Source organism: Erigeron canadensis, chromosome 3 (assembly GCF_010389155.1).
Source record: "Erigeron canadensis isolate Cc75 chromosome 3, C_canadensis_v1, whole genome shotgun sequence".
NCBI lineage: Eukaryota > Viridiplantae > Streptophyta > Magnoliopsida > Asterales > Asteraceae > Erigeron > Erigeron canadensis.
The window spans coordinates 13,473,939-13,486,182 of record NC_057763.1 but is presented as its reverse complement, the minus strand read 5'-3'; the positions used below and the strand labels follow the sequence as shown (position 1 = coordinate 13,486,182).

Here is a 12,244-nt window from a genome sequence, read left to right as displayed (position 1 = left end):
AAGACTCCATTCTAATAAAAAGTTGACTTATATATAGCTGGTGTGTCTCCATTATGTGATACGTTCCTTTTGTTTTAACCTTGGTTCACATGAATTGAATATGCAATTAGTATCAACATGGTTCATTATGTATTCATTATGTCATACTTTCCTTTTGTTTTAACCTTGGTTTATATTTGAAGCTTTCAAACAGTGAAAGCATGAAACCCGTTATATGATTGCATGTATTTACATGACAAAAAGCAGGTAAAGAAGAACATTACTTGAGTCAATCTAAGTAAGATGTTTTTGGTACATAAACGTATAATTCATCATGGGTTTCAGAGCACTAAAGAATAGAATATGCAGTTTTAGGTGGAATGAGTATTACATGGAACAAAAAAACAGTCTGCATATTTGAGATTTGTGTCAAGTTGATTACACATTTTTTTGATAAGATGTGTTACATATAATTGATTTCAGATTGGTCTTACCAATTATACTCACAAGTAAAAGAAAAAAAATCAAGTTTCTGTGATTGTATACTGACAGTGAGTATAGATCTATGGCTCATCTTATTTTAAACAATTTTTAGTTTGTATTCTAAAAATTAAGTTGCGTTACCTTTACTAAATCTACATGTTCTCCATTTCCAGTTTTTGACATAAAATCAAATTAAGTTATTTCCCTTTTTGAAGGCAGTAGTTTTTTCTTTTTATTTTAATGATAATAATACATATAACATCAATATCTTATAAAACAAAACCTTAGCCAAAACTCACTATTAATTCGATCCAAGAATTATGTATCAGGCTTATTATCTAACATATGACTATCGTCAATCATCATCGTACCTCCATTTAGTGACTAAACATCTTCTTCTTCACCATCAGGAACAGCTGCCAATCTATCCGAATCCCTTAGTGCAACAATGCGTTCCTGAAGATTCTGCTGAAACTGAATCTGCAACAGAGTTGGCATTGGATGTATGCATCCAGCTTGCAGAAGTTTACGTACCCATTCCACATCTACTGAACTCATAATTTCAAAAACCCCATGAAAAGAAGAAAACCCAGCCGCAGAGAATACTTCAACCATGTTCAGTGTCTCAAGTAATATCCAACCTGTTATTATAGAGGTTGGGTCGACAATTTCTTCACGTGGATCATTAAAATCCACAATGCCATCAGCAGGCAGGTTGAATCTCCTCCTCAAAGCAACAATCAACCTACGTGTTTCCCAACAATCATTCTCAGTTAGGACATTCATAAGAAGGATGTCTTTCAAAATACTTTCTTCCATCTCTTACACTTCTGCAATTGTTTTTACTCGCCTCTTTTCACTGTTATTTAGGGTAATTACATAAGACTGGCTTTCTTTGTTGAAATCCCAGGCTTCTAAATGTGTCATGTTGTGATGATCAGTTTTTAGTGTGCTAAAATTACTTAAGGGTGCTGCATCTAACAATAAGGTTCTTATTATATATTCTCATAAGAACCACCTTTACAGTTCTAATGTATGTTAATTACTGAGTTCAGTTACTTTACCATTTATTGAAACATTTGTTTATTTATAACTTTTCTTTTTCATAGGATGATTCTAAATCTAAATAAAGAGTAAAATATAATATAAGGTATATATTCCTATAACAAAACCTACGACATTTAACTAATAATAAAATTAACACAATTAATGTCATCTATCTATTCAAATTCTCACCTCTCTATATCTCTTTACCTCTACTAATATTAACAAATAATAGTAATGTTGATCTTAATGATGATAAAAAACGATAATATAAATAATTATATTTCTCCATTTAACTTCTTACCTATACATATATGTCTCTTTTGTATCCTTTTGATTTCTTATATATATCCTCACCCAACAACATAGGAAGATAAACCAGGATTAATATGAAGAAAAACAATGCAGGTGTTTTAAGAAAAGATATTCCCTGTTTTCCAAACTTAAAAACACAATATAGTATAAACACCACTAAATGTGGAAGAATTCAAACATTTTACGCGTTATCGATAACTAACAATAAGATTGTAGATCATGGTATGTAGTATGTATGTTATCTCATCAATCTTATAATTAGTAGTGTTTCTATTCATGCATGTGATACTAAGTCATTTAGCTGATGTACAGGAAACTCAAAGGATGCTAACATTTTCAAAGCTGTAACAGAAGATGGCCTAATAAGGATTCACAAATGTACAAATATAATCAGTGATGGAAAGATTCAAACATATTGTGGACTGCAAGTAACGAATACACAAATAGATCCAACTACAAATAGTGTTAAGAACCCAATAGATTTGCATTCCGGTAATTTCATTGCACCTAATGGAAGTTTACAAAAATATTGGAGTCTAAAGGTAACAAACAATAATCTTCAACCGGATAAAAATCAAGTACAAGGTAATGTGCTTTTATTGTATATCAAAATGTAACAATTTCATATGCGTAATTTGCGTTTGTATTTTCGATAAACCTATATACGATTCTAATCTTATTAAGAATAATTAGACCCATGTACAATCCCAGTCCATGATTCAGTAGACTAGAGAGCACAAACCGGGTCAAATAACTTCGCTCATTCTATGCGCAAAACGGATAAGACAGTTCACAAAAGAAAATGAAATACACAGGGTATAAATGAAATTCTTCTTTATGTTTTTAATAAAGTTATATGTGGGTACCTATGCTGTTATGAATAATTAAACCCACTACAAATCTCAGTTCACAATTCAGAAGAGCAGGGAGCACAAGCTGGGCCAAGCAACCTATCCACTACAAGTCACAAAAGAATACAACCTATACAGGGTATATATAAAATATTTTGTTCTGTATTCAACATAATTAGTTATGTTGACTTAGCTTATTACCGATGATGATGCTAACAGGGAATAAAAAAGAGAACGCGTCAGATGTCAGGTTTCACTTCATCAGGTAAAAAATACATATTCATACAAACTAAATTAGCAGTAATATATCAAATACTTGACATTTTGAATCTTTTTCATACCTGAAATATTAAACATGCACCTTTTTATGAGAAACTAATAAGGTTTATTCTACAATTGAAGGTGTCCATGTAGCATATCTTGATTTCGGACCACCAACATATATATGTACCAATTGTAATGCATTAATGTGGTATGAAGAAAGGTGTAAAAATACAAAGCTGGAGGGTTACCCTACATTTGCAACATGATGTCAGGAAGGAAAAGTTTTATTACCAAAATTGTTGGATGCTCCGGAACCTCTGAAGACATTGCTGGATTATGATCAACCTAGGACATCAAAATTTAAAGATAATATTAGGATTTACAATAGTATGTTCTGTTTCACACCTTTTGGAGCAAAGATATATTACTCTGTGAACTAGGGCAGGAATTTATATACATTTAGAATAAGTGGCCAAAATTACCATCGAATTGGTTCTTTGTTACATGTTGAAGGAGATCAACCAAGATATGCACAACTTTATTTCTTTGACACTGTAAATGAAACCAGAAACCGGATGGCTGCTTTTGTATCTGGTAATTCAACTGCTCAAAGAGTTGATGAAAGAATAGTGGTTGAGTTAACTCAAATGTTGGACAATCACAATTCTCTTGCCAGAGCTTTCCGAATGGCGCGAGATTGGTGTGAAGAAAATAATAATAACAATTGTGAACTTCGTTTGTTGGGTCAGAGAACTACAACGAGGCAATATAATAAACCTACCGTATCCGAAGTTGCAGTCTTGTTTACAAACGATTTTGGAGAGAATACAGAACCAAGGGATGTTATTGTTAGTCCAACAAGTGGTGGTCTTAAAAGAATCTCTTAATTGCATCAACTCTTTATGGCTTTGCAATACCCTTTGTTGTTTCCTTACGGAGAAACTGGGTATCATAATCAGATACCATATCATAGGAACATTGGAAGGCGAAAAACAAAACCGGAAACAGTAACAATGAGAGAATTTTATTGTTACAGAATTCATTATAGAAATAATGAAGGAACTACCTTATTGAGAGGAGGTCGATTATATCAACAGTACTTGGTTGATTCATATACTGCAGTTGAAGAAGAACGATTGAGATATACCCGGAATCATCAAGCTGAATTACGTGCAGACCTTTATAACAATGTATGTGATGCTGTGACCAAAGGAGATACGCGAGCTGATGCAGTTGGCAGGAGGATAGTTTTGCCTGCAAGCTTTATAGGCAGCCCAAGGTATATGGTTCAAAATTACCAAGATGTTATGGCCCTTTGCCGTGCTTTTGGAAATCCAGATTTATTTATAACATTCACAGCAAACCCTAAATGGCCAGAAATAGATAAAATGGTATCGTTAATCAGTGGCCAGAAATCACATGATCGTTCAGAGTCAGTCACCCGTATTTTTAAAATGAAAATAGATCTCTTAATGGAAGATATTATGCAGAAGAAGACATTTGGTGAGTGCAAAGCAGGTAAGTGGAAACAAAAATATGTATACATTGTCATGGACAACCTAAATTCTCTATGCTAAAACCAATTTTCCATCTTAATTGGGCTAATAACGAATCTTTTCTCTAGGGATATACACCATTGAATTTCAAAAGCGTGGGCTTCCTCATGCACACTTCCTAATTTGGCTTGGTCCTGAAACAAAATGTAACACACCAGAGGAAATAATTGATATCATAGCTGCAGAAATACCTTTGGAAAGTGAAGACCCAGATTTATATGAGGCTGTTTCAGAATTTATGTTACACGGTCCTTGCGGGGCTGATTCACCAAATGCTTCATGCACAGAAGATGGAAAATGCAAAAAACACTTCCCAAGGCCATTTTATCAGGAGACTACTATTAACGCAGATGGTTACCCAGTTTATCAACAAAGGAATAATAGAGTATTTGTGCAGAAAGGTAACGCAAAACTCCACAATGGTTTTGTTATACCATACAATCGGTATCTATTACTTAAATACAAAGCACACATTAATGTTGAATGGTGCAATCGATCTCGCGCAATAAAGTATCTGTTCAAGTACCTTAACAAAGGTCCTGATAGAGCAACAATAGTCATCCATGAAAATGTTGCAACTGATGACCAATCCTCTGCAGAAAATATTCTTATCATTGATGAGATCAAGAACTATTTGGACTGCCGATATTTATCACCATGTGAAGCAGTTTGCCGAATGCTTGCATTCCCCATTCACTATTCTTACCCATCAGTCATCAGGCTCACATTCCATCTACCTGTACAACATATGATTACCCTTCGTGATTCAGAGAATCTACGGAAAAAGATAAACGAAGAAGGAATTGAAAAAACCATGTTCACAGAATGGTTTGTACTAAATAAGGAAGATCCAAGAGCACGTGAGTATACATATGCTGAAATACCGTCTAAGTATGTGTGGCAGAAAAAGTTTAATGTTTGGACATGGCGAGAGAGCAGGAAAGGTTGTATCGGTCGCATTGTTTATTGTAACCCGACTGCAGGTCCACGATATTATTTGAGGATTTTGTTGAGTGTTTTCAGGAGACCACAATCTTATAAAGACATCAAAACTGTTAATGGTCGGGAGTATGCTACATACAAAGAAGCTTGCATTGCATACGGACTTTTAAATGATGACAAAGAATGGACGGATGCTATAAATGAGGCAAAGCTCTGGGCAACGGGTTCACAGCTTCGAGACCTGTTCATCACAATTTTAATGTTTTGTGATGTTCGCAGCCCGCTTGAAATATGGAATGAAAATTGGGAAACTTTATCAGAAGATATTTTGTACAGAAAGAGACGACAATTCAAGTTTCCCAATTTACATCTTTCTAATGAACAAATCAAGAATTATTGTTTGGTTGAAATACATGAAATTTTGCAAAGAAATGGCAAATCATTGGATGATTTCAGCGATATTCCAAAACCTGATGAAACCTTACTCACAGCTATGGATAATCGGTTGATACGTGAAGAACTCAATTATAACCAGTCACAAGAAGCTCTGGAACATGAACAGCTTTTCCATAAGCTTAATCCTGATCAAATGACAATCTATGAGAATGTCATCGCATCAGTGCTTAAAGAAAGAGGCGGTTTCTATTTTGTTTATGGTCCAGGAGACACAGGGAAAACATTCCTATATAAAACTATACTCTCACGGTTGCGCTCAGAGGGAACAATTGCACTTGCAGTTGCATATTCAGGTAATTAACAAAAAAAAGTTCAGATTCACCTATTAAACATATATGCATATCACTCTTAACAAGTATATAAATAGAAACTATACGTATATATATATCAAGTGATCAATAAAAAATTGCCTAAGTTAATTACCTCTGTTTTCCGTTGACTTATTATAGGGCTTTGTTATTACCGGGAGGAAGGACAACTCATAGTCGGTTTGTGATCCCATTGGAACTCATGGAAAATAGTACATGTGGGATCAAGCAAAAAACACATTTGGCTGCACTCATGTAGCAAGCAAAGTTAATAATATGGGATGAGGCCCCGATGACACAAAAATACGCTTTTGAGGCCCTTGATAAGAAGTTGAAAGATATATTAGGTTTAAACAACCCAGGAAATAGAACACGGATCTTTGGAGGGTTGACAGTGTTACTTTGGGGGGGGGGGATTTCAGACAAATTTTGCCCGTCATTCCCAAAGGACAACGACAAGAAATTGTCCATTCATGTATTAACAAGTCTATTTTGTGGAAGTGTTGTCAACTTTACACACTATCCCGAAGTATGTGTGTAAATGAATACTCTCCAACAGGGGAACTTGATAGGAGAAAACAGCAATTCAATAAATGGGTACTTGATATTGGAGACGGTGTTGTGGAGGCAAAAACAAAAGAAGGAGAAGACGAACCTACTTGGGTCAACATTCTAGAGAGATTTCTTGTGCCATGCTCTGCATCTCCAATTGAAGATATCATCAACGCTACATTTCCTAACTTTGATGAAATGAAAGATAATGAGCAGTACCTTAAAGAAAGAGCGATATTAACTCCAAAAAATTCTGATGCAGATGAGATCAATAAACATATGTTTGACAAACTAAACAGGCCCGCTCGAACTTACAAAAGTTTAGATGAAGTATGTCGGGCTTCAACAGAAACATTGGAACAAGAAGAAATGTATCCAATCGAGTTCTTAAACTCATTAAATTTCCCAGGGATGCCCCCCCCATGAATTGACTCTTAAAGAGGGCTTACCGGTTATGCTCTTACGGAATGTCAATCCAAGTCAGGGTTTATGCAATGGTACCCGCATGATAATTACAGATCTTGGTAAGTATGTGATTAAAGCAAGAATAATGACAGGCTCAAATTTAGGTTCCACTGCATTAATCCCACGAATAACCCTGACTTCAACCACTGCAAAATGGCCCTTTAAAATGAAAAGAAGACAGTTTCCCGTAAAAGCTTGCTATGCAATGACCATCAACAAAAGCCAGGGGCAATCACTCAATCATGTTGGGTTATATTTGTCTAATCCAGTTTTCAGCCACGGGCAGCATTATGTGGCTCTCTCTAGAGATACTCGACCTGAGGGATTATGATATCTCATCGTAGATGACAATGATGTGCAACTCAAACATCATACACGTAATATTGTATATAAGGAAGCTTTTAATAATCTGTATCAGCTTAATTAAGAGATATATTTATAATTTTAGGACGTTTGAAATTAAGGAACACTTTAAAAACAAGATACATACCTTACTGTCGGCAATTCATATTATCATTCTTTCCCAGGATCATTTTCTGTAAATCATCTTCCAAACATTTCATGATTCTACAAGTAGACTTTTAACCAATTTTTTTTCTGCACAAATTACTCAAATCACATTATACCTTATAACATCAAATTATGTAGGACATCAACTCTAAGTTAACTAACTTGGCTTATAATATATTTTCATTATATTTGGATTGAAAATCTTTATTAGACAACACTCATAACACAAAGATGAAGTCTATATCTAATTAAACAAGGACTATCGCATTCTACGTACGTAATATATCTTATGAATGATAAGCTCATAATCACAAATTCAAACATGTGAGTACGAAATCAGTATAAACTTTATATCAAAAGACTATCTAATACATTATTAAATTAAAAAACATTGATGTATGTACAAATTCGGCATTGTACAGTAGTAACAAAGGTTTATGGATACACTTTCAACAACAAAAATGGATTTCACAAACAATGTACACTTAACATAAAACATATAATCCATTCATAACTGATATATACATTACCCATTCATCATAAAACATGGAACAAAACAGGGATTTAGTAAATCCTGGAACAAAAAACAGAACATCATTTCAAATGGTTATATATATATATATGTATATGTATATATATTAATAAGCACATCATCGTGTTACCAACTGAAACATATGCTGACCCAAGAAACAATCAACCCCACACATCTTCGTCATCTTCGGAAACATACTCCCCATCACCGGCTTCTTCTTCAGCTTCTTCCAGTTCCTGCACCCGAACTCCAAGATCCACTTCAAACTGAGAAAAATACTTACACACTTTCCCTGGAATTTTCCATGTGTTACAAGGAATGCTGTTAAGCTGCCTCAGCATATCCAAACTACCTGAATCAATCAACGTCTTTGATGGATACCAACGCCTATGTCCATTACCCCAACATACCCTGACATGCCTTGACTCCGTAACCCTGGAACCCATGAACGCCCACCACACTATAGTCTTGGCTTCATCGTCCATATTGATTGCATATGGATCAAATTTCTTTCTAAGAACCTTCATAAACTCCTTCCCATTTTCACAAAGATCAGTTTTCCAGCCACCCATTCTATATGCATCCCTTAACAAGTCTTCATCCAAAAGTAACACCCTTCTTAACTTCTCAATCCTCAACCTCCTTCTATTATTCTTCCTAAAGATAAACCGCTTATCATTACTACGAAGAAACCATGATCTCAAACGAGCCATTACTTGTTTTTTTTGCCTATTATTATTCAGTTTACCCTAATAAAATTGAACTTGATGAAGTGTATGAAGATATTTTAAGTAGTGTTGTATTATATAGAACTAATTGTAGTGTTCTTGGTATTCCCAGGCGCATTAGAAACATCCGGTTAGAATACAACGAGGCTCTACTCTTTTTCATCAGTTTTTGTCCGTTATAGTTCATAATTAATATTTTATTAATTTGGGAAAAACTGAACATGCAGTATGAGAACATCTACTCTATTTATATACAAAATTTAAGCAGCTAAATATATGGACTTTTAGATTTTATTTTTAATTTTCAACAATACATATATATATATATATATGCCCTCTATAAATTATAATTATAAATTACCTTATCTGAACAATCTACTTTCTTACAACTTATAAAATTACCTGGCCTTTGACAATAAATTTTAACCTTTTCATCTTACTTTTTTAAAATATATAATTCATTAAAAATACATATATAAGTTTTTGAATTTGGAGAAATATCCAACTCCATGTCTTAAAACTTTGACCTTTAAAAATAGTTGTTCTAAGTATTATATACTAAAATATTCTGTCAATCTATAAAAAAATTCTTCAAATACATTTTTACTAATATTTGATTTTTAAATATATCATTTACCATGTTAATCATTCAATTTTCCTTTTGATTAAAGTGTACAACTATATATATGATCCTTATCCTTATATTACCATAGTTATAGTTATCTTTTAGTCTAATACAATAATTAAGAAAAAAACACTAACAAAATAATTAATTTTATAAATAGAATTTATATTTCAAAATTAATAAACAATAAAACATATTATGATTATTTTTTATCTTTTAGGAGTTATCATACTATTAAAAAGTTGGCTCTCATATCTAAATATTTTCATATCTGACTCAGCCCAAAAATATAAACCCATACACATAAGTTAGGTCATATACATTATTTTGAGTCACAAATATAAATATTTACACAAACAATGATAAATTACGTAACACATTTCTATATTCTAACCAAAACTCTTGACATACATTCTTCTATCAAAAAGTCAATTGATTTTCAACAAATTAAATGATGATCTTAATAAAAAAAAATTCAATACTACAAAAGTTAACTTTGGGTTTCATCACATAAACAACATTGGGCTAACATTTAATAAATCTACAAATAACCATGGCCTGCTAACATTTAACCCACTTAGAACTAACCATGGGCTTCCATTTATACATATCTGGGTTTTAATTTACCCGACCATCGATCTGGAAATAATACACCCTAATAACCTAATTTCACTCACCTTTCTTCTATCAAATCAATTCCAGAAAAACAAAAGATAATGAGATTTTCTTTTTCATCTTAATTATTTTTCAAATACTAAAAAACAATGGCAGCGTCTTCTTCATCGGTCAATCATGAGAAAAACAAAAACGAAGATACTCCTAACAAAAAAAGATGGACAAAAAGTGCAGTGATTGAGAGCAGATACGCAAAAGTTACAATAGAATTGAAGAACAACAAGCAATCAAATCAAGGTACAGATATTCAAAAACTTTTAAAAATACATTGGTAAAATAGATTCATTTTTATATATATCATTAATCATGTTACTCTATTGATTTTATTTTCGAATAAATACTTGGTTTACCTCAATGAATATATGTGATCTGTTATTAGTTAAGACATAGTTAAATATAAAAAAAATTAGAATTATCAAAATTATGAAAGTAAATTTTTGACTGCTATAAGGATTATTCTGATGATATGTAACCCTAATTAATACTTGATAATCCTTAATCAACAATGATGTCTTTTCCTGTTGCTAACAACTTCACTTTATATTTGTACTTGTAATCAACACTCAATGTAGCGACAAAGAAAATAGATTCTGATAGTGACACATCTGAAAGTGAACAAGACAAGGTAACCATAAAACTAAGACCGATACTCTTTGGACCACCAAAGAAAAAGAAATCACGACTGATACTAAAAGTCAAAGATTCAATCAGAGATGAAAAAGGTACAGCTCCCAAAAAAAGTTAATATAGTTACTATTACATTAAAATTGTATAGGTTTGATTGAGTAAAATGATATATGTACGCTATAGATATAGATATGAACCTTACACCACCATAATAATGTTTTAGACTTTGAAGAACAAGAAGAATTGGTTGACATTGATATAGAATTGGTTAAGACTGACCAAGACTCGGAAGATAATCATCAATCAGGCCAAGAAATTCTACCAATGCACAACCTACCACCTATAAATGAAGAGACGAATCATCAACCAGTCCAACACAGTCCAATTGAGAACCTACCACATATAGATGAAGAAAATAATGATGTATTAGCTGAAGTAAATCCAACAATTAACAACTTGCTACTTAATGAAGCTGAAGAACTTGATCAAGACATCCAACCAGATGCACCAGTACAAAAAGAAATCAACACAGAAAATGACAATGACATATATCATGACCTCAATGATCAAGTCCCACCTAGAAGAAGATATTATCTCAGACCGCGAAACCTAAAGCCAGGAGACCCAGGAACATCAGAATTTAACCCAATTGAACTTTCCGATTCAGAAGATGATTAAGAGTCATAGTGGAACAGGGGTTTTTGTGTCTTTTGTTACTAGACTTTATATAAACCTTAGATAATCTTTTGATGTCAATTGAATATCCTTTTTAACTTTGATTTACTATCAGTAAACCCCTCAAACTTTTTGGTTAACAAACCATAATTCTATATATAAGCGTTTAACATGTGTACCTGCTTTCTTACTTTTCTTCTATACATAGTATATTTGATACATTGTTATTTTTATTATTCTTACCTCTTTATTTCTGATGAACATACATAAATTTTCTATATGATTTGTCTTCAATAAAGATGGTTCTGATATACAGGTACATATATGCATCTTACAGTACTTTTGCATTTAATAATGATATTACGTGAATCTACTAATGCGTTTTCCTATTGGATATGAAGTTGTGCATGGAAGCAAAGGATTCAACTCTTTAAAAGGCAATATATTCAAAATACAAGTTACAACACAGTTAAGAAGTAGCAACAAAAAAGGTACACTGCTTTTACATTTGTATGTACATTACTTTAATAGTCATCAACAATGCATATTTCATCCTTAACAATCTAAACAGGATGAACAACAATCTCTAACACATAACAAATCCAGTTAACAATAATGAATGCTAAACAAAAACAACAATAATAATAAGCATACAAT

At 32.8% G+C, this 12,244-nt stretch overlaps 1 protein-coding gene across 1 annotated transcript; it reads left to right on the top strand.

Annotated features, from left to right (window-relative positions):
• Nucleotides 1–3,838: 3,838 nt before the first annotated feature.
• Nucleotides 3,839–7,176, top strand: LOC122591524. The gene is made up of 3 exons (XM_043763788.1): nucleotides 3,839–4,454; nucleotides 4,561–6,183; nucleotides 6,758–7,176. Exons 1-3 carry the CDS (start codon nucleotides 3,839–3,841, stop codon nucleotides 7,174–7,176), a joined length of 2,658 nt encoding a protein of 885 aa, XP_043619723.1.
• Nucleotides 7,177–12,244: the final 5,068 nt, after the last annotated feature.